Source organism: Triticum urartu, chromosome 2 (assembly GCF_003073215.2).
Source record: "Triticum urartu cultivar G1812 chromosome 2, Tu2.1, whole genome shotgun sequence".
NCBI lineage: Eukaryota > Viridiplantae > Streptophyta > Magnoliopsida > Poales > Poaceae > Triticum > Triticum urartu.
This window is the reverse complement of record NC_053023.1, coordinates 39,378,468-39,400,604: the sequence shown is the minus strand read 5'-3', so window position 1 is coordinate 39,400,604 and position 22,137 is coordinate 39,378,468. Positions and strand designations below refer to the sequence as shown.

Here is a 22,137-nt window from a genome sequence, read left to right as displayed (position 1 = left end):
TTTTTATTATTACTTCTGTTTGGAAGCAACTATTTAGTATAATTTTTTTTTATATTTGCACAATGAATTTTCTAATTATATTTAGATTGGTCACGAACACACATTTAAATTCATATAGAACATAGATCAAAGATCTTTAAAACTAAAAGACCATAACAATGCATTAAATGAAATATGAAGTCATGTACATGATCATAAATTATAATTAAATGCAGATTAGAAAAATGCGAGAAATATGATTCCCTCCACCATAAGAAACTTTTTGTTATTGTGTTGTGCGTATTCATAATGTTTACTTAAGGTTGGGCAAAAGATATGTTAATTTAAACCTCTTTTTAGCACCTTGCAAAATCTAGTTTCACCCCAATTGCCATACCTACTACATGTTCTACTCTCATGCAGGTACAGACCTTGCTAACCAGGTGGGGATAGGGCATTACTATCACATTTTTTATGAGGGTTGCTTGACAAACTTTGACATCGGAGATGATGGGGAAGAAGAGGCTTCTCTGCTTTACCCAGAGGTTCAGTACACCAGGATGGACAAGTACATGCAACGCTATTTGTAACTACGAACTTTATGAACCTGAACTATATCATCTCAACGACACCAGCACACAGTATGCACCACCTATGTTTGAAGAAAGTTCCATTGATATGTTACTCAACATGGGCACAGATATTGAAGTTGTAATCAAGTTAATTATGTGTTATGTACCATCTTTAAGTTCCATGGAGATTCCCTAGAAAAAAAGGTGTTCCTTGGAAATGGAAATGAAGACTCCGTCAGTTTGCAATAGTGTGGATTCTATTTGTTTTAGCTTCGAACTTATAAAAAAATATTTATTTGAATTAGATGTAAGGAACTTTGAATTTATTATTTGGATTGTATGTATATGAGAACTAGTTGTAGCATGCATGTCGTAAAATGTTCTATCCTTGAATATTTCAGCCACTAATTCTTTATATTCTCCAATTTACGAATGCTAGCTAGTGCTTACATGATACGCGCAAAATGAAATAACCGTGTAGATTTAGGGCTACCGAGAGTCGAGTAAGGAGTTTCACCTTATACTCAAGGAGCTTAGTCTAGGTCAACAAGACACTACTAGGAAAATGGTTTTTAACGACGGCATATGTGGTCGTCAAAAATCAGATTGTGATCGTTAATGATCATTAACGACCGCAATATGCTGGTCGTAATAGGCTCTGTCGTTAAAAGTATAACGACCACATCTTGTGGTTGTTGTTTTTTAACGACCACATATTGTGGTCGTTATACTTTTAACGATAGGATAGTGTGTCGTCGTCAATCCCAAGGAAATAACAACCACACTTAGTATTAACGACCACTTTTAACATCAGTAATAGTGTTCTCATGGTTACTAAAGTATCATTAATAACCACTTTATAGTATAACAGACAATCTTTTCATCATTATGATATCCTTCATAATCACTTATATTTAGTATAACTTCTGTTCAACAATCACTTTATGAATCATCCAACTTTGAGTATTAACATCCACATTAATATAGAAACAAAAGAATATTATTTGAAAGGATCTTAACCTCTTTATTAATAGAAATCGGATAAATTAACACAATTCCGACATACGTTTCTCAAATTAAAAGAATGGTAAAAAATTGTGGCAAAATAACTCCTTATATGACCAATATACTTGTTCATATCTAGAAAATGAGACAACTAGAAAAGATAATATTTATTAATCTTCAATCAAGGGACACCATCATTGCTTGAATGGATATCATTCTTTGTTGGCAATCACAATGCCTCCTAATTCTTCTAAATATCACAATCGACCATCAGTCCTACAAAAAGTTGAGTAATTTATCAAAGTCAGTCCATATAAATAAATTGGCACAAAGTATGACATAAAATAAATGTACGAGAACGACTTACTTGATCATACTTGCTTTTATCATAACTATCACTTAGAGATGTACTGAACAAAGCCGCTTAATTTTTAACAAAGCTGCTTAGAGATGTATTGAACTTTTCTTCGAGTACTATTTTCGTTTGATCAGAAGTTTGAAGTTTAGAAACCAATTCAGCCTTAATTAATGCTGGTCCCACGGACCATGTTCTTTTCACCCGTTTGAGATGCTGCACAATCAAAATACATGTGTGTAGAAACCAATTCTATTGACTTGCGTGTAGCCTTTTAGAGATCGGCTTGATATGTTTCCCATGACTGCACTGTCCCTGCTCTGTCCATGGAGATCCAAATTACCATACTAAAGAAATAGGAGAAGTACCATTCATAAAAAAAGATAAAAAATACTACGATGTTGCTTTTGAAGATCTTACCTCCACATCTCACATTAACTTCTATCAGCGACTGCATATGAGGGAATCTTTCAGCTTCACAAAACGTACATCTGTAGTCATCAAAAATGCAAACATCTAATAAAAAATCAGGTTGATAACACATAAATATCAACAGTGCAACAAGCTCTTGCAACCCCGTGATAGCTTCCTAGAAATTTTGTATGCTATAGTAATAATAAAATTGTTAGGTGATCAATCAAGCAATGAATAATGTAATAGGCCATGAAGACCATGTTTAAATAATGTATACCCTGGCTTCAGTTAAAAAAACATCCTGGCTTGTAATCCATTGTGATTGAAAAATAATACAAGAGTATAGGCATGTTCGCACGTCATATGACTTAGGCTATAGAAATTTCGGTGCCTTCTACTAGTATAGATGCGATCAGCTAGCTCTGCACGTACGCGTCTAGTCGGAGCTCATCTTCATGTGTATCTCTCACCATAACTTCGTAGGTGTGTACCTCGCCGAAAATTACTTGGCGAGTAGCATCAGAGTATCTGGTCTGCACCAATTTATAGTACGTGTGTGCCGCGGTCTCCATAAGTTCGTGCAGATGACCTCCACAGGGCCAACATGACTGTCGGTCATGACTGGAAGAGAGCAACATAAAACAAAGGTTCCTAGTATTACATTTGCATTACCTCGAACATCTGATGGGCGGTCCTGGAACAGAACATCACGCCACGACTTCACCTTCCAAAAAGAGAGTCTGCTGGCTCTTCTTGGGACTGTAGCTGCGGCAGATGATGGAGCAGATCTGCAAAGGCGGCTGGACCTTGATAATCGTAAACAAATCCAAAGAGTTCGTCTAGGGCTCTCGACGCCCAACTTCTGTGGCACAGGAAATAGAAGGTTGTACGTGAGGTCGATCAACAAATTATTTCGATATATATAATGGGCGCAAACCTTTCATGGAATTCGAAGGACGAACTCGGATGTACACATATATTATATCCAAATCACAACTAGTCTTCGGCTGCTGCGCTCCCTCCTAACCGAGACCATGGAGATGCTCCAAGGGCCATGGCCGCCTTCAATCCATGAGAGGGGATTCCACCACTCCGCCGCCATGGTTCTCATGGACGAACGGGAGTCTCAGTTAGGTTAGGAAACCTAGACTAAGATTGATATTTATCCTTTCTCTCATCTAGCTCTCACGATGTAAATAAAGAGATAAGGAATACCATCCCTCAGAAAAAAAGATAAGGAATACCAACTTCGGAAAGTACGCTAATTGTGCAACGACGAACTTGACGATGGGAAGTCCCTAGAGTTCTCACGGGCCAAAGTTGGATGTGGGGCTGGCCCGTGGTGGTAGTAACGACCAAGCATTATTTGAGGCTCGTCGTTAATGCTCTAATTTGTAGTAGTGAGAGGACATTGGGTATGAGGTAAAAGCTTAGATGTCAAGGTCGTTGGATAGGTATGATAATGCTGCACTCGCTCAAGTTATTTTTTTCTTCATATAAAATATTTAGCCATGGAGTAAGTACGGAGAAGAATGTTGAAGATAAGTAATCTACAAGGCTGGAATGACACATGGAGCAAGCTTCAGTTGAAGGACTATGTGATATGCCACAAATATATATGGTTGGAAACTTCATTTGACGCTAAATCCAATATAATTGTTGGAAGTGAGTACTCCCTCCATTCCTTTATGTAAGATGTACTATTTTCAGCATGGTGACCAAGTCACATGATTATAAACAATTTAGGATGAAAGTACCCTGGTCTAATTTGTGGATTAGCGGCAAGTAAATCATTTTGTCTAGGAAAGGAAGAGATACACACAACCGGAAGAAAGATAGATACTTTCCTTTTTCTGCAGGGTCAAGATCCGAATTACGAGGAATTAGAACAGATGCACCTTATATTGTAAATTTTTATTAAAAAACAAATACACATTATATAAAGAAATGGAGTATTTGTTAAGTTAGCAAACTGATGCTGACTACATACGTCGGCGTTGATTGTACCAGCGAAGTCGGCAAGAGAGAGACGCGATTCTGTTACAAGACATGATTTTTGAATTCCCCCAAATAAAAAATGATTTCTGAATTTTGATCGATCTAAACAATCATCTACATCAGTGTCAAGTCGACGTCGTGCTGACAATATCTGAAACCTATGTCTTGGGTATGATGGTTCACTGGTTTCCTGGTCAAGTGCCAGCTTCCAATACACAGAGCACCGGACCAAACCATATCCATAGTCAACAGCGTACAGAGCTATATGTATGCAAAGTAAGTAAGCTGATAGCATATATGCAGTGGATATGACGCCACTTGAGCCAAAAGAAGGGTAGCCATGGCCATGGTAAACGCTGATGACGTGTTTGGTTACCCGCATGAGGCCCAGCCTGGCCTAGGCAGAAAGAATTTGGCCCGTTTGATTTCCTGCATTCACTGTGCGGCCCGCATTGCACGAAGCTTAAAGTACGTCCAGGCCTGGCCCAGGGGCAACGCACGAATCAGCAATAGCTCGCGAGCCTGGCCAGGACGAGGCAGGGGAGGGCGACGCGCTTCTCCCCTCGTGCAAGCAGGGGAGATGGCGCGAGCTCGCCCGCATCGCCGAAAAATCGGCGGGAGGATTTCGGCTCACCTCCCGCCGCTCCACCCCCTATTTAGCCCCTCCCTCACCGCCCCAACTCCCGCCACCATTCTTTCTCCGTTCGCGCTTTCCCGCCGACGCGCTGTTGGGGAACGTAGCAGAAATTCAAAATTTTCCTACGTGTCACCAAGATCTATCCTATGGAGAAACCAGCAACGAGGGGAAGGAGAGTGCATCTACATACCCTTGTAGATCGCTAAGCGGAAGAGTTCAAGTGAACGGGGTTGAAGGAGTCGTACTCGTTGTGATCCAAATCACCGGATATCCTAGTGCCGAACGGACGGCACCTCCGCGTTCAACACACGTGCAGCCCGGTGACGTCTCCCATGCCTTGATCCAGCAAGGAGAGAGGGAGAGGTTGAGGAAGACTCCATCCAGCAGCAGCACAACGGCGTGGTGGTGATGGAGGAGTGTGGCAATCCTGCAGGGCTTCGCCAAGCACCGCGAGATATGAGAGAAAGAGAGGGAGGGCTGGACCAACAGGCAGCGATCAGATTTCGTATATTGGGCAGCCCACACCTCAATATATATAGGGGAAGGGGAGGGGCTGCGTCCCCACCTAGGGTTCCCTCCCTAGGGGTGCGGCAGCCCCAAATCCCATCTAGGGGCGGCCAAGGGGGAGGAGAGGGAGGCGCAGAGGAGTGGGCCTTAGGGCCCATCTGCCCTAGGGTTTGCCCCCCCTCCCCTCCCTTGCGCCTTGGGCCTTGGTGGGGGCGCCCACCAGCCCACCTGGGGCTGGTCCCCTCCCAACATTGGCCCATGCATCCCTCGGGGCTTGTGCCCCACTTGGTGGACCCCCGGGACCCTCCCGGTGGTCCCGGTACGTTACCGATAAAATCCGAAAACTTTTCCGGTGACCAAAACAGGACTTCCTATATATAAATCTTTACCTCCGGACCATTCCGGAACTCCTCGTGACGTCCGGGATCTCATCCGGGACTCCGAAACAACATTCGGTAACCACATACAAACTTCCTTTATAACCCTAGCGTCATCGAACCTTAAGTGTGTAGACCCTACGGGTTCGGGAACCATGCAGACATGACCGAGACGTTCTCCGGTCAATAACCAACAGCGGGATCTGGATACCCATGTTGGCTCCCACATGCTCCACGATGATCTCATCGGATGAACCACGATGTCAAGGACTTAATCAATCCCGTATACAATTCCCTTTGTCTATCGGTACGATACTTGCCCGAGATTCGATCGTGGTTATCCCGATACCTTGTTCAATCTCGTTACCGGCAAGTCTCTTTACTCGTTCCGTAACACATCATCCCGTGATCAACTCCTTGATCACATTGTGCACATTACGATGATGTCCTACCGAGCGGGCCCAGAGATACCTCTCCGTTTACACGGAGTGACAAATCCCAGTCTCGATTCGTGCCAACCCAATAGACACTTTCGGAGATACCCGTAGTGCACCTTTATAGCCACCCAGTTACGTTGTGACGTTTGGCACACCCAAAGTATTCCTACGGTATCCGGGAGTTGCACAATCTCATGGTCTAAGGAAGTGATACTTGACATTAGAAAAGCTTTAGCATACGAACTACACGATCTTGTGCTAGGCTTAGGATTGGGTCTTGTCCATCACATCATTCTCCTAATGATGTGATCCCGTTATCAATGACATCCAATGTCCATGGTCAGGAAACCGTAACCATCTATTGATCAACGAGCTAGTCAACTAGAGGCTTACTAGGGACATGGTGTTGTCTATGTATCCACACATGTATCTGAGTTTCCTATCAATACAATTCTAGCATGGATAATATACAATTATCATGAACAAGGAAATATAATAATAATCAATTTATTATTGCCTCTAGGGCATATTTCCAACAGTCTCCCACTTGCACTAGAGTCAATAATCCAGTTCACATCGATATGTGATTAACACTCAAGGTCACATCCCCATGTGACTAACACCCAAAGAGTTCTGGGTTTGATCATGTTATGCTTGTGAGAGAGGTTGTAGTCAACGTGTTTGAATTTTTCAGATCCGTGTGTGCTTTACAAATCTCTATGTCATCTCCTAGATGCAGCTACCACATTCTATTTGGAGCTATTCCAAATAACTGTTCTACTATACGAATCCAGTTTACTACTCAGAATAATCTGGATTAGTGTCAAAGTTTGCATCGGCGTAACCCTTTACGACGAACTCTTTTACCACCTCCATAATTGAGAAAATTCCTTAGTCCACTAGTTACTAAGGATAACTTTGACCGCTGTTCTGTGATCCATTCTTGGATCACTCTTGTACCCCTTGACTGACTCATGGCAAGGCACACTTCAGGTGCGGCACACAGCATAGCATACTGTAGAGAGCCTATGACAAAAGCATAGTGGACGACCTTCGTCCTTCCTCTTTCTTCTGCCGTGGTCGAGTTTTAAGTCTTAACTTCATACCTTACAACTCAGGCAAGAACTCCTTCTTTGACTGACCCATCTTGAACACCTTCAAGATCATGTCAAGGTATGTGCTCATTTGAAAGTACCATTAAGCGTTCTGATCTATCCTTATAGATCTTGATGCTCAATGTTCAAGTAGCTTAATCCAGGCTTTCATTGAAAAACACTTTTCAAATAACTCTGCATGCTTTCCAGAAATTCTACATCATTTCCGATCAACAATATGTTAACAACATATACTCATCAGAAATTCTATAGTGCTCCCACTCACTTCTTTGGAAATACAAGTTTCTCATAAACTTTGTATACACCCAAATCTTTGATCAAAGCATACATTCCAACTCCGAGATGCTTACTCCAGTCCTTAGAAGGATTTCTGGAGCTTTGCATACTTGTTAGCATCTTTCAGGATTGACAAAACCTTCCGGTTGTATCACATACAACCTTTCCTCAAAAATCATCGAGGAAACAATGTTTTTGACATCCTGTCTTCAAGATTTCATAAATAATGCAGTAATTGCTAATATAATTCCAACAGACTCTTAGCATCGCTACGAGTGAGAAAGTCTCACCGTAGTCAACTCCTTGAACTTGTCGGAAAACATCTTAACGACAAGTCGAGGTTTCTTAATGGTGACACTTACCATCATTGTCCGTCTTCCTTTTAAAATCCATCTGTACTTAACAGCCTTACGACCATCGAGCCGTTCTGCCAAAGTCTACACTTTGTTTTCATACATGGATCCTCTCTCGGATTTTATGGCCTCCAGCCATTTATCGGAATCCGGGCCCATCATCGCTTCTCCATAGCTCGTAGGTTCATTGTTGTCTAGCAACATGACTTCTAAGACAGGATTACGTACCACTCTGAAGTAGTACGCATCCTTGTCATCCTACGAGGTTTGGTAGTGACTTGATATGAAGTTTCGTGATCACTATCATAAGCTTCCACTTCAATTGGTGTAGGTGCCACAGGAACAACTTCCTGTGCCCTGCCACACACTAGTTGAAGAGACGGTTTAATAACCTCATCAAGTCTCCACCATCCTCCCACTCAATTCTTTCAAGAGAAACTTTTCCTCGAGAAAGGACCCGATTCTAGAAACAATCCCTTATTGCTTTCGGATCTGAGACAGGAGGTATACCCAACTATTTTGGGTGTCCTATGAAGATGCATTTATCCGCTTTGGGTTCGGCTTATCAGCCTGAAACTTTTTCACATAAGCGTCGCAGCCCCAAACTTTTAAGAAATGACAGCTTAGGTTTCTCTAAACCATAGTTCATACGGTGTCATCTCATCGGAATTACGTGGTGCCCCTTTTAAAGTGAATGTGGTTGTCTCTAATGCATAACCCATAAACTATTGTGGTAATTCAATAAGAGACATCATGGTATGCATCATATCCAATAGGGTGCAGTTATGATGTTCGGACACACCATCACACTATGGTGTTCCAGGCTGTATCAGTTGTGAAACAATTTCCACAATGTCTTAATTCTGTGCCAAACTCGTAATTCAGATATTCATCTCTATGATCATATCATAGATACTTTATCCTCTTGTCATGACGATCTTTCAACTTCACCCTGAAATTACTTGAACCTTTCAATAATTCAGACTCGTGATTCATCAAGTAAATATACTCAACATCTACTCAAATCATCTATGAAGTAAGAACATAACGATATCCACTACACACCTCAGCACTCATTGGACTGCACACATCAAAATGTATTACTTCCAACAAGTTGCTTTCCAGTTCCATTTTACTGAAAACGAGGCTTTCAGTCATCTTGCCCATGTGGTATGATTTGCATGTCTCAAGTGATTCAAAATCAAGTGAGTCCAAACGGTCCATTTGCATGGAGTTTCTTCATGCATATACACCAATAGACATGGTTCGCATGTCTCAAACTTTTCAAAAACGAGTGAGCCCAAAGATCCATCAACATGGAGCTTCTTCATGCGTTTTATACCGATATGACTTACGTGGCAGTGCCACAAGTAGGTGGTACTATCATTGCTATCTTATATCTTTTGGCATGAACATGTGTATCACTTTGATCGAGATTCAATAAACCATTCATTTTAGGTGCAAGACCCTTGAAGGTATTATTCAAATAAACAGAGTAACCATTATTCTCCTTAAATGAATAACCGTATTGCGATAGACGTAATCCAATCATGTCTATGCTCAACGCAAACACCAAATAACAATTATTTAGGTTTTAATACCAATCTCGATGGTAGAGGGAGCGTGCGATGCTTGATCATATCAACCTTGGAAACACTTCCAACACATATCGTCAGCTCACCTTTAGCTAGTCTCCGTTTATTCCGTAGCTTTTATTTCGAGTTACTAACACTTAGCAACCGAACCGATATCTAATAACCTGGTGCTACTAGGAGTACTAGTAAAGTACACATTAACATAATGTATATCCAATATACTTCTATCGACAGTCTTCTCATCTACCAAGTATCTAGGGTAATTCTGCTCCAGTGGCTGTTCCCCTTTATTACAGAAGCACTTAGTCTCGGGCTTGGGTTCAACTTTGGGTTTCTTCACTTGAGCAGCAACTGACTTGTCGTTTCATGAAGTATCCCTTTCTTGCCCTTGCCCTTCTTGAAACTAGTGGTTTCACCAACCATCAACAATTGATGCTCCTTCTTGATTTCTACTTTTGTGGTGTCAAACATCGCGAATATCTCAAGGATCATCATATATGTACCTGATATATTATAGTTCATCACGAAGCTCTAGCAGCTTGGTGGTAATGACTTCGGAGAAACATCACTATCTCATCTGGAAGGTCCACTCCCACTTGATTCAAATGATTGTTGTACTCAGATAATCTGAGCACAAGCTCAACAATTGAGCTTTTCTCCCTTAGTTTGTAGGCTAAGAAAATCGTCGGATGTCTTATACCTCTTGACATGGGCACGAGCCTGAAATCCCAATTTCAGCCCTCGAAACATCTCATATGTTTCGCGACGTTTCAAAATGTCTTCGGTGCCACAACTCTAAACCGTTTAACTGAACTATCACGTAGTTATCAAAAAGTGTATATCAGATGTTCGCAACATCAACAGACGACATTCGAGGTTCAGCACACTGAGCGGTGCATTAAGGACATAAGCCTTCTATGAAGCAATGAGGACAATCCTCAGTTTACGGACCTAGTCCGGATAATTGCTACTATCAACTTTCAACTAAATTTTCTCTAGGAACATATCTAAACAGTAGAACTGAAGCGTGAGCTACGACATAATTTGCGAAGACCTTTTGACTATGTTCAGGATAATTAAGTTCATCTTATGAACTCCCACTCAGATAGACATCCCTCTAGTCATCTAAGTGATTACATGATCCGAGTCAACTAGGTTGTGTCCGATCATCACGTGAGACGGACTAGTCAACATCGGTGAACATCTTCATGTTGATCGTATCTACCATACGACTCATGCTCGACCTTTCGGTCTCTTGTGTTCCGAGGCCATGTCTGTACATGCTAGGCTCGTCAAGTCAACCTAAGTGTTTTGCATGTGTTCCAAGGCCATGTCTGTACATGCTAGGCTCGTCAACACCCGTTGTATTCGAACGTAAGAATCTATCACACCCAATCATCACGTGGTGCTTCGAAACGACGAACTTTCGCAACGGTGCACAGTTAGGGGGAACACTTTCTTGAAATTTTAATGAGGGATCATCTTATTTACTACCATCGTTCTAAGCAAATAAGATGTATAAACATGATAAACATCAGATGCAATGAAATAGTGACATGATATGGCCATCATCACTTTGCTCCTTTTGATCTCCATCTTCGGGGCTCCATGATCATCATCGTCACCGGCATGACACCATGATCTCCATCATCGTGATCTCCATCATCGTGTCTTCATGAAGTTGTCTTGCCAACTATTACTTCTACTACTACAGCTAACGGTTAGCAATAAAGTAAAGTAATTACATGATGTTTATGTTGACACGCAGGTCAAAAATAAATTAAGACAACTCCTATGGCTCCTGCCGGTTGTCATACTCATCGACATGCAAGTCGTGATTCCTATTACAAGAACATGATCAATCTCATACATCACATATCATTCATCACATTCTTCTTGGCCATATCACATCACATAGCATACCCTGCAAAAACAAGTTAGACGTCCTCTAATTGTTGTTTGCATGTTTTACGTGGCTGCTATGGGTTTCTAGCAAGAACGTTTCTTACCTACGCAAAAACCACAACGTGATATGCCAATTGCTATTTACCCTTCATAAGGACCCTTTTCATCGAATCCGATCCGACTAAAGTGGGAGAGACAGACACCCGCCAGCCACCTTATGCAACTAGTGCATGTTTGTCGGTGGAACCGGTCTCACGTAAGCGTACGTGTAAGGTTGGTCCGGGCCGCTTCATCCCACAATGCCGCCGAATCAAGATTGGACTAGTAACGGTAAGCATATTGAACAAAATCAACGCCCACAACTACTTTGTGTTCTACTCGTGCATAGAATCTACGCAATAGACCTAGCTCATGATGCCACTGTTGGGGAACGTAGCAGAAATTCAAAATTTTCCTACGTGTCACCAAGATCTATCCATGGAGAGACCAGCAACGAGGGGAAGGAGAGTGCATCTACATACCCTTGTAGATCGCTAAGCGGAAGCGTTCAAGAGAACGGGGTCGATGGAGTCGTACTTGTCGTGATCCAAATCACCGATGATCCTAGTGCCGAACGGACGACACCTCCGTGTTCAACACACGTACAGCCCGGTGACGTCTCCCATGCCTTGATCCAGCAAGGAGAGAGGGAGAGATTGAGGAAGACTCCATCCAGCAGCAGCACAACGGCGTGGTGGTGGTGGAGGAGTGTGGTGATCTAGCAGAGCTTCGCCAAGCACCGCGAGATATGAGGAGAAAGAGAGGTAAGGCTGCGCCAACAAGGAGAGGAACACGTGTGTTGTGGGCAGCCCAAACCTCAAGTATATATAGGGGAAGGGGAGGGGCTGCGCCCCCACCTAGGGTTCCCTCCCTAGGGGTGGCGGCAGCCCCTAGATCCCATCTAGGGGCGGCCAAGGGGAGGGAGAGGGGGAGGCGCACCAGGGTGGGCCTTAGGGCCCATCTGCCCTAGGGTTTGCCCCCCCTTCCCACTCCCTTGCGCCTTGGGCCTTGGTGGGGGGCGCACCAGCCCACCTGGGGCTGGTCCCCTCCCACACTTGGCCCATGCATCCCTCCGGGGCTTGTGGCCCCACTTGGTGGACCCCCGGGACCCTCCCGGTGGTCCCGGTACGTTACCGATAAAACCTGAAACTTTTCCGGTGACCAAAACAGGACTTCCTATATATAAATCTTCACCTCCGGACCATTCCGGAACTCCTCGTGATGTCCGGGATCTCATCCGGGACTCCGAACAACATTCGGTAACCACATACAAACTTCCTTTATAACCCTAGCGTCATCGAACCTTAAGTGTGTAGACCCTACGGGTTCGGGAACCATGCAGACATGACCGAGACGTTCTCCGGTCAATAACCAACAGCGGGATCTGGATACCCATGTTGGCTCCCACATGCTCCATGATGATCTCATCGGATGAACCACGATGTCAAGGACTTAATCAATCCCGTATACAATTCCCTTCGTCTATCGGTACGATACTTGCCCGAGATTCGATCATGGGTATCCCGATACCTTGTTCAATCTCGTTACTGGCAAGTCTCTTTACTCGTTCCGTAACACATCATCCCGTGATCAACTCCTTGATCACATTGTGCACATTACGATGATGTCCTACCGAGTGGGCCCAGAGATACCTCTCTGTTTACACGGAGTGACAAATCCCAGTCTCGATTCGTGCCAACCCAACAGACACTTTCGGAGATACCCGTAGTGCACCTTTATAGCCACCCAGTTACGTTGTGACGTTTGGCACACCCAAAGTATTCCTACGGTATCCGGGAGTTGCACAATCTCATGGTCTAAGGAAGTGATACTTGACATTAGAAAAGCTTTAGCATACGAACTACACGATCTTGTGCTAGGCTTAGGATTGGGTCTTGTCCATCACATCATTCTCCTAATGATGTGATCCCGTTATCAATGACATCCAATGTCCATGGTCAGGAAACCGTAACCATCTATTGATCAACGAGCTAGTCAACTAGAGGCTTACTAGGGACATGGTGTTGTCTATGTATCCACACATGTATCTGAGTTTCCTATCAATACAATTCTAGCATGGATAATAAACAATTATCATGAACAAGGAAATATAATAATAATCAATTTATTATTGCCTTAGGGCATATTTCCAACACGTGCATCGGCACCGGCGAGCAGGTAAGCGGCATCTTCATCGGCCGGCTGTCCACGGCGTCGAAGCTCCTTCACCGGCCGGCGTTCATCTTCCACCACCGTCCCCCCTCGTCCTCAAGCTGCAGCCATGGCCTCTGTGAGTTCAATCCCCCTTTCTCTTTGTTCCTTCTAGCTAGATCTGAGCTGCAGCTAGGGTTTGATCTGGATGCATGGTTGATTAGTGGTCTGATCTGTGAGCTGATATGGTTGGTTGCTATGCTGCGGTTACAATTTGTGGTAGGGCTAGATGTTCAAGCATGTGGTAGGCTAGATTAGTAGTAGAGTTTGAAGTTGAACCTTGTGCTTGTGTTGAATCATGCTCACATCTGTGATTTGTAGCTATTGGTTGTCATGTGCTTGCTATGATAGTGATGAACCATGTACATGTATGCTTAGTATGATAGTGATGAAGCATATGCTTACTATGATAGTGATGAACCATGTACATGTATGCTCCTGCTTTCATGGATTGTCCGGTATGTTGTGTGATATGCTCACTGTCAATGCGTGCCACGATTGTAGGACATGACCACGCAGACGCAAGATCTTAGTCAGGCCCTTGTCGTGTCCGACAGCCAGTTTGCTCCATCATTTGTCGAGGACTCGCAGCCTATGGCCCAGATGGCACCTGATTCAGAGGTGTTCGAGTCTGATTCCCTCTATGTGCCAGTAGTGCTCATTGAGCCAACTATTGCTGCTGTTGCTGCTGCCGCTGCACTCAAGCTAGCAGCAACAAAGGCAAAGAAGGATAGTAGGTCGAACAACATGAAGTGGCAGCCGTTCATGTCCACGTTCGTGCTGAACAAGATGTGTGAGCTCATCTCTAGTGGAGTTAGGACTGACAAAGGCTTCAAGGAGGTGCACTTGAACACCATTGCGAAGCAGGTGTTCGAGTTCTGTGGGCAAGAGGTGTCTGCCACCCAGGTGTACAACCACACCTGAGGAAGTGGAGAAGTCGATGGGTCCAAGTGTCCAAGTTGAGAGACCTTAGCGGCACCTCATGGGATGAGAACACTTGCTCCATAGTTCTGGAGGCAGAGCACTACGCCGGCCATGTCGCGGTTAGCTCACAGCCCTCTTCCTTTTCATACTGTCCACCATTGCCTACTCCTAATCGCAACTAACAACACTTGTGTTTCATTCTTAGGACCACCCAAGGGACGCTGAGTTCCTCAACATACCCATCCAGAACTACAACCAGATGCAGCACATCTTCTCCTTCGGGTTGGCAATTGAGAAGCATGCCATGGGCTCGGGGGAGCCTCTTGGTTCTCCCATGCCTGACTTCCCTGGGACCCCGGATGTCGAGATCCTTGATGGCCCTGACAAGCCCGCTGCGAAGCCCTTCGACAAGCCATTTGACCCCGTTGATAGGAAGAGGAAGAGAGGAGGCCTGATGGAGGAGGAGATCAATGTCTTCTGCAGCATGACTGAGGCGGTGAAGGAGGTGGCAACAGCCATTAGGGAGTGCAAGCCCCTCGACGTCCACCCTGACCTGTATGGCGCTGTCATGACCCAAGGTGGCTTCAGCGACGAGACTCTCATGGCAGTTCTCAGCCACCTGCTTGACAACAAGGCCCAGGGTGTTGGGTTCGTTGCCATGGCCGACGCTCACAGGGTGTTGTGGCTCAGGAGCTGGCTGGACAAGCACTACTACTAGAGTAGTGCTGCCTGTGAGCGTGCATGATCCCCGACGGCGATGGTGGTGGCAACGACGACGACGATGACGACGTACATTTTGTGTAGCTAGTGCTCAAAAACTTTGATGGTCGGTATATTTTGGTGGGGTGGTATATACTAACCCCTCACGATGACGGTGAACTTGCGGTGGTAGGACGACACCCTCTTTTGGATATGGTGGTAGGTAAACACCAAGATAGTGCTAGGAAGAACTTTCTATGCCGTATCATCATGCATGCTTTACTTCTTCTCTTTTGCTCCATTGTTGTTTGTGTGCTACTTTGCTTGCTACTTGTGTGCTCCATTGATTTCTGCTTCAACTCTTGCTCTTGTGCACTGCTAGGGCAAGTGGTATGCCGTGTTCATTGGTGAGGTTCCAGGGTTTTATAGTTCATGAGAAGAAGTCAATGCACAAGTGGCATCGTATAGCAACAACAACTATAGAGGGTTCAAGACTAAGCAGGCAGCAGAACAAGCTTACTCCGCCTGGGTGCGAAAGCACGGAGGCAGCAGTGTCGACAGTGCCAAGATTGGAGCTGTCAAAGTGGAAGCTGCTAAGGTGGATCGTCAGTTCGGCCTGAAGCTGAAGAACTTCATCATCTTCTCCCAGTTCGTCACCATTGCTGTGTTGTGGCGTTGGTGTGCTAAGTGTGATCATTATGGATAAGCTCACCAACTATGGTACAAGGTAAGCACAATATATACGACGTATGCAACCAAACGCCGTGTTCATGTGCCGCTAGGGCCAATGCAGCCAACCAAACAAAGTGTACTTGTGTATTACCTAATGCAGGGACTAGGAATGCAAACAACCAATCAAGTTGCATATGGCGTATTAGGGCCTGTTTTTGCTCAATCAAACTGGGCTGAGAAGTGCATGCGATGCGAGAATTGTTGACAACGGCAACCAAACACGCCCTGCCTGTATGCTTATCCAGTGTCGGTCATGGGGGTGTAAGAGATACTTAATCGAACGAGCTAAGAGACAACTAAATGGCCTTGATGGTCCACAACTAATTAAGATGATGCTCAGCTTGATAAGATTCCAGCGCCTGGAGCCCCATTCGCCAGTTCAGTCAACCGCCAATTTACAAAAGACGCACGCGGGAAAGCACCCATGCATGATGCATCGGCTCCAGTGATGCATGAACCTTTTATATTTGTGTACTTCTTCCACGAAGGTACCAAGGGGGTGTTTGTTTCTAGAAACTTTTTTATGTAGGGACTAGAAAAAGTTCCTTTTAGAGATTTTTTTACCAAACAGGAGGGGCTTTTTAAGGACTAAACTAGGCATTTGGGACTAAATGAAGAAGACTCTCAAAGAGAGTTTTTTGGGGACTTTTCCAACAATGCCCTTCCATGCACCCGTTGGTCCGTCACCTCATGGTGTTATTTGATTGTTATTTTTCTATATATTAGGGGCAACATGATCATTTAATAACCTCTAGGAAGGGACTAGGACTTTTTAATCTCTGGAAACAAACAGAGAGGGACTTTTCAGGGACTAGGGACTTTTTAGTTGGGACTAGAAGTCCTAAGACTAGAGAACCAAACACCACCCAAATAATTGTGTACTTGGCCGCATGCATCGTTATGATGCAGAGGTCGGGGGTTAACCTTCTTTTTGAAAAAAAATCGTAAATAATTGTGTATTTATCCATAGACAATGCAATAGCAAATGATGAGTGAGTGACGCTTATGCTAGGAAGCCACAGTAAAGCATATAGCGGCTTGATGTACATAATGCAAAGAGTGGTATCTATTGTTAAAGCATTTCAAGTCCTATTCGAATAGGATTTAAATTCGATTCTGAAACAATCGAATTTCATTAAATTTGTTTCGCTGTCAAATATGTAATTAGTTGTTATTTTATACAATTTTGATATTTAGAATTTCAATCTAGAGCCCACACATCAAAATGATACAGAGGCCGGAGGTTTCAACCTCCTTTTCGAAAAAATCTTGTGCCCAGACAAAAACTTTACTCGATAAAATGCAAAGGACCTACTTGGAGCTTCTTGCCCAATCATAACATGAAGTCGGGTCCGTGCAACAAGGCACCATGCCATGCATCCAGTCCACACATGGGCGCCAGATCCGTTGTGGCGCCAAGACAACACCTCGCTCTCCCCCTGCCGTGGTAGGAGGGAAACACCACCATCACCATGCCTCGACATCCAAGCACCAGCAAAACATCATCGATGTCGAGCAACGCCGCCATGTCCAGATCAGCAGCGACCACCCCACATGAGGAGAGAGACCCTGCGCCGCCATCCATCGAGCGAGTGTTGCTTGTCGGCTTATTCCGGCGGCGGCAAGGGGAACAAAGAGAAAGGAGAAGGTTGGGGCGACAGCGGCTAAAGTTCATCGGTGCCGACATGAGTTCATGTAAACATGAAATCAGCGTACATGTAATGGTTGCGAGTATGAATAAGTTACATACGTTTCTAAAAAAAAGGCCAGAAAATAAATACAAAGAAATGAAAATCGGAAAGAAAACCGGTAAACCAAAAAATAAAAATGAATCAAAATCCTTCTGAAACCTTGCCAAAACCAGGCAAAAGGTTCTAGAAGGTTCCTAAGGCCAACGTTGGCCTCTCGCGTCCACCCACTAACGGGGTGACATGATAACAACGTGTAGTGAGCGATCCACTTAGTATTGCTTGTAATGGCCAACCTATAGCATTTTTGTTTAAATTTACGGGTGGTCGGCCCCAAGCATGACCTAGTAACCACATAGTTTATATTTTTTGGGAAAATATTTTAAACTTAAAAGATTTTTGAAATGTTATGAAAACCGGTTTAAATAGTTTTAAAATGCATATATTCTAGAAAATAGAAAAAATCATCTTCCTCAATATAATTGTTAATATATTTAAAATAAATCTTCATCTCATGCTTCAAAAAGTTTTTGTATTAAAAATATTCATGTATTCGAAAAAAAAGTCCACTTGTTCTACGAAACTGCTGTGTATTAAAAAAATGTTCATGTAAGTCTAGATATATCTTCATATACTTTGAAGAATTTTTTTAATTATTTCCCCCCAAAATAATGTAAAACGAAAATAAGTACTGAAAAACAAAACAGAAATAAAATTAATGCACCTTTTGAAGTTTCTATGCATATGTTTTAAAATTAACGCTCCTTTGATTCAAAGGATTTATCATAACATTTTTAGAGAATTAGAATCTTTATATATTTCTCCTACATTGTCGTTCGATTCATAGGAATGAATCCTATACGGATTCTTTCATTTGTACTACATTCTAGCATCCATTCCAACCTATTGGAAACAATCCTTGTTTTTCATGTGACACAATGAGACAAACCCAAATCATGTAGAATTTAAATGAGCATGATATTCCTTCCCGTGTTTTTACTGTCCATGCATTTTACAACCATGCGAATCAAAGAGACCCTAACTTGTCACAAGGGTGGAGTTGCATGTTTTATGTCTATCATGAAGATCATTATCCACTGCATTTGAACATGTACTAAATACTACTCCCTCCATCTCAAAAGAAGTTATATAAATTTTGCGTGAAGCCAATCGGTGGGTACTTTGGCCATGTTTGTAGGAAAAACCATCACAATTACTACAACACTAATAAAGACATAATATGACAAATATATTTTATCATGTATCTAATGACATTTATCTGGTGTCAGAGTTTTCGATAGTTTTATCTACAAATTTGGTCAAAGTTGCACTATTTGCCTTCCGACAAAATTTTAGGCCTTTTTCCAGACATGCTGAGAGTAGTAAAGTAGATTTTCATGTTAGAAATGAATTAAACGGAACCCAAAATAATACATTTATCAGTTTTGCTAGAACTCATCTAGATGAGATATAATTTGGTCTCATTCACCTTTTATAGCCATTGGATGTGATGCTATAAGATGCGTGTGTGCTGACGTGGGTTGTATTTGTTCTTGTTTTCAAAGTGAATGAAACCAAATTATATCTTATCTAGATGAGTTCTAGGTACTCCCTACCCATACTTTAGATTTTGATTTACTTCCGAAACTAATTAACTTACAACGATATGGTCTAAGAAGGGAAACAAAAGAAGCTTCCAAAACGAGAAAGATGCATGAACAAATTACATGATGGATTTCCCCGGTTACGGGACGCCACTACCGTCAGCTGTCCCAGGCCTGTCCGTGATGCCGGCGTGCAGGAGCAGCGCCCACACGAGCGTGACGAACTCCCCGCCACGACCCATAGCCTCGACGTGGCCCTTGACGTTCTTCGACGGTGCGACGAAGAGCACCATCTCCGACCAGAAATCCGCCAGGAACCGCCACGCCGCCGCCTCGTCCTCGGCGTACGCCTCCACCAGGCGTCTCCCAAGCTCGGCGCCGCGCTGCAGCACCTCGTCCCTGCTAGTCGCGCTCAGCTCCTTGAGCAGCCGCTCGTACCTTTGCGCCGTCGACTTGCTGGCGCCATCGTCGTCCTTTCCCAGCGCCGCCTTGACGTCCTTTACCACTTCTTTGTGCCGCTTGTCGGTCCACGCCGGGCTGTCCGGCAGCAGCCCCGGCAAGGCCGCCACCAGGTACGCGCAGTAGTAAGACAAATGGCAGGCGGCTGTCATGTCGGCCGCCGCCGACGCCGGGCATGCCGTGTGCGAGTACTTGATCTCGAAGAGCCTCGTGCCGATGTGGCAAGCGAGGATATGCTCCATGGTGCTGCTGCTTCCGTCACCGCTGGCCGGCCACGCCCAGCTGCCGACCTTGCCACCGAGGCCCACGCGCTGGGCCGCCGCCGCGCTTCCTTTGTCCAGTCCCGTGTAGCTGCTCTTCAATGACCTGAGCACCGCGTCCTTAACGGCCGGCGAGACTTGCACCGACCTCATCAGCCCCGCGCGCCCGTACAGCTTCTCTGAGAAAAGCCCCGACCGCCGGCCGAATCGGCGGGGCTCCAGAACCGAGTTCTGCCCGATCTTGTCGCTCCAGCGCTTTGCCGGCCTGAGATGCAGCACCGTGTCCACGGCCGCGTTGGTCCAACGCCCCAGCGTGCCACTTGTGATGTAGTGGCCGATCAACGCCATCTTGGTCCAGTTGGAGCACACGCCGCCAATGATCTCACAAGCTTCGGTGAGCACGGCGGCCAGTAGGAGGAACAAAGTGATGAAGTAGTAAGCTAGTTGGTACAATTTTGGATCGTCAGCTGGGTCCTCTTTCGCCTGGTCGGGACCGACAACGATCACCCTTTTGATTTGATAAAGCACTCCCACTCCAATAGCTCCGGCGATGATGAGAACCGACAGGAGGTAGTTGAGGGCGACGCACCACCCACTGAAGGAGCACAGCGGGAGCGGCGAGTAGTAGAAATCACTTGCGAACCAGAGCTCGTCCACAAGGACTCGGAACACCCGCTTGGCATCCACGCCTGCTTTGCCGTCGCCGGCCGCAGTGTCCATGCCCCTGAGCACGAAGTCAAGGGCGTTACTGGACCCTTCCTCGGCCAGAGGGTATCCGGAGAGCCTTCGGCGGAGGCTCTTGAAGAGGGAGAAGGAGAGGCAGAGGTCCCTTAGCTCCAGCTGCTTGGCGAGGAAGCCGTTGCCGTGATCGGACAGGCTCCACACCCGGTCGAGCGTGATGAGAGCGCCGAGCTTGTCCTTGTTTTTCTTGAGGGGGTCGCTTTCGCGCTTGATGCGGTACCCTTGGGGCTTTTCCTCGACGTGCTCCTTGCTCTCCCCTACAACCAGATAAGGAGGCACATGGCCATGGCCATCCTCCGCGCCCTCCTCGACCAGTTGCGCCATGTAGCCGGAGACAAGCCGGGCGTTCTTGCCGACGGCGAAGGAGTTGCTGGCCATGAGGAAGGCGACCAGCTTGAGCACCACCTTGGCAAAGCCGAGCAGGAAGAAGACGATGAAAATCGCCTTTCCCTCGAACTTCAACCATTCCGCCTCAGGAATACACTCCACGATGAGCCACACCACCACGGCATACGTAGCCAGGAGCTCCACTGGGGTCCGGACCTTCTGGCCGTCGACACCGACGTCGCCCGAGGAAGGCGAGGCGGAGGCGGCGGCGGCGGAGGCCGCGGCCGTGTCGGCATTGCCCTTGATGATGAGGATGAGGACGCTCCACAGGAGGAGCGTCCACATGGTCTGGACCTCTGGGCTGTACTTGCCGCCTTTGCAAGCCGGGTCTTCGCACTCTTTCAACAGCTTGAGCATCTTCCTCTGCCCCAGCAAGGCGTTGATGGCGGAGGAGGTGAGCGGGATGAAGGCGATGGAGGCGCTGGAGATGATGAGGCGGAGTGCTGGGTGGCGGCAGCGACGGCCATACGTGCTAAGCGCCACCACCAGAATGGCGAGCACCGCGGAGGCGACCACCTGGACCTGCACGAAATCGACCCCTACTTCTTGGACCTTCTTCACAGCAGACTGAACTATACCTATACTGCTCATGTTCACTCCTTCTTACTAGCACAAGAGGTTATCAACGGTGGTGTGTGCAAGTATGTTGATGCAGTGGAGAGTGATGGAGCGTGCCCATTTATAGGGGAGAGCGGCCGGCGAGACTGTCGTTTTGGAGCCACTGAAATGAGCTGGTGCCATCCCCTCTGCCAGCCAAGTCGGCACCAAGCCACCTCACGTATGATTTTGGAAAATAAGTAAACGGATTTGGAAATTCTGCGTAAATATTTGCTATTTTACTATGATTTGTGGCTATAAGTTGACTTCA

The 22,137-nt window shown here is 45.2% G+C and overlaps 1 protein-coding gene and 1 pseudogene across 1 annotated transcript; one reads left to right on the top strand and one right to left on the bottom strand.

Annotated features, from left to right (window-relative positions):
* Positions 1-14,282: 14,282 nt before the first annotated feature.
* LOC125534901 lies at positions 14,283-15,417 on the top strand (annotated as a pseudogene).
* A 3,930-nt stretch (positions 15,418-19,347) lies between these two features.
* LOC125540913 lies at positions 19,348-21,936 on the bottom strand. Its single transcript, XM_048704437.1, has one exon. It carries the CDS (start codon positions 21,858-21,860, stop codon positions 19,563-19,565), a length of 2,298 nt encoding a protein of 765 aa, XP_048560394.1. The 5' UTR covers positions 21,861-21,936; the 3' UTR covers positions 19,348-19,562.
* Positions 21,937-22,137: the final 201 nt, after the last annotated feature.

What these genes read in the sequence shown, in the direction of transcription:
- LOC125540913 (XM_048704437.1), bottom strand. Translation starts at nt 21,860, where the DNA reads ATGAGCAGTATAGGTATAGTTCAGTCTGCTGTGAAGAAGGTCCAAGAA.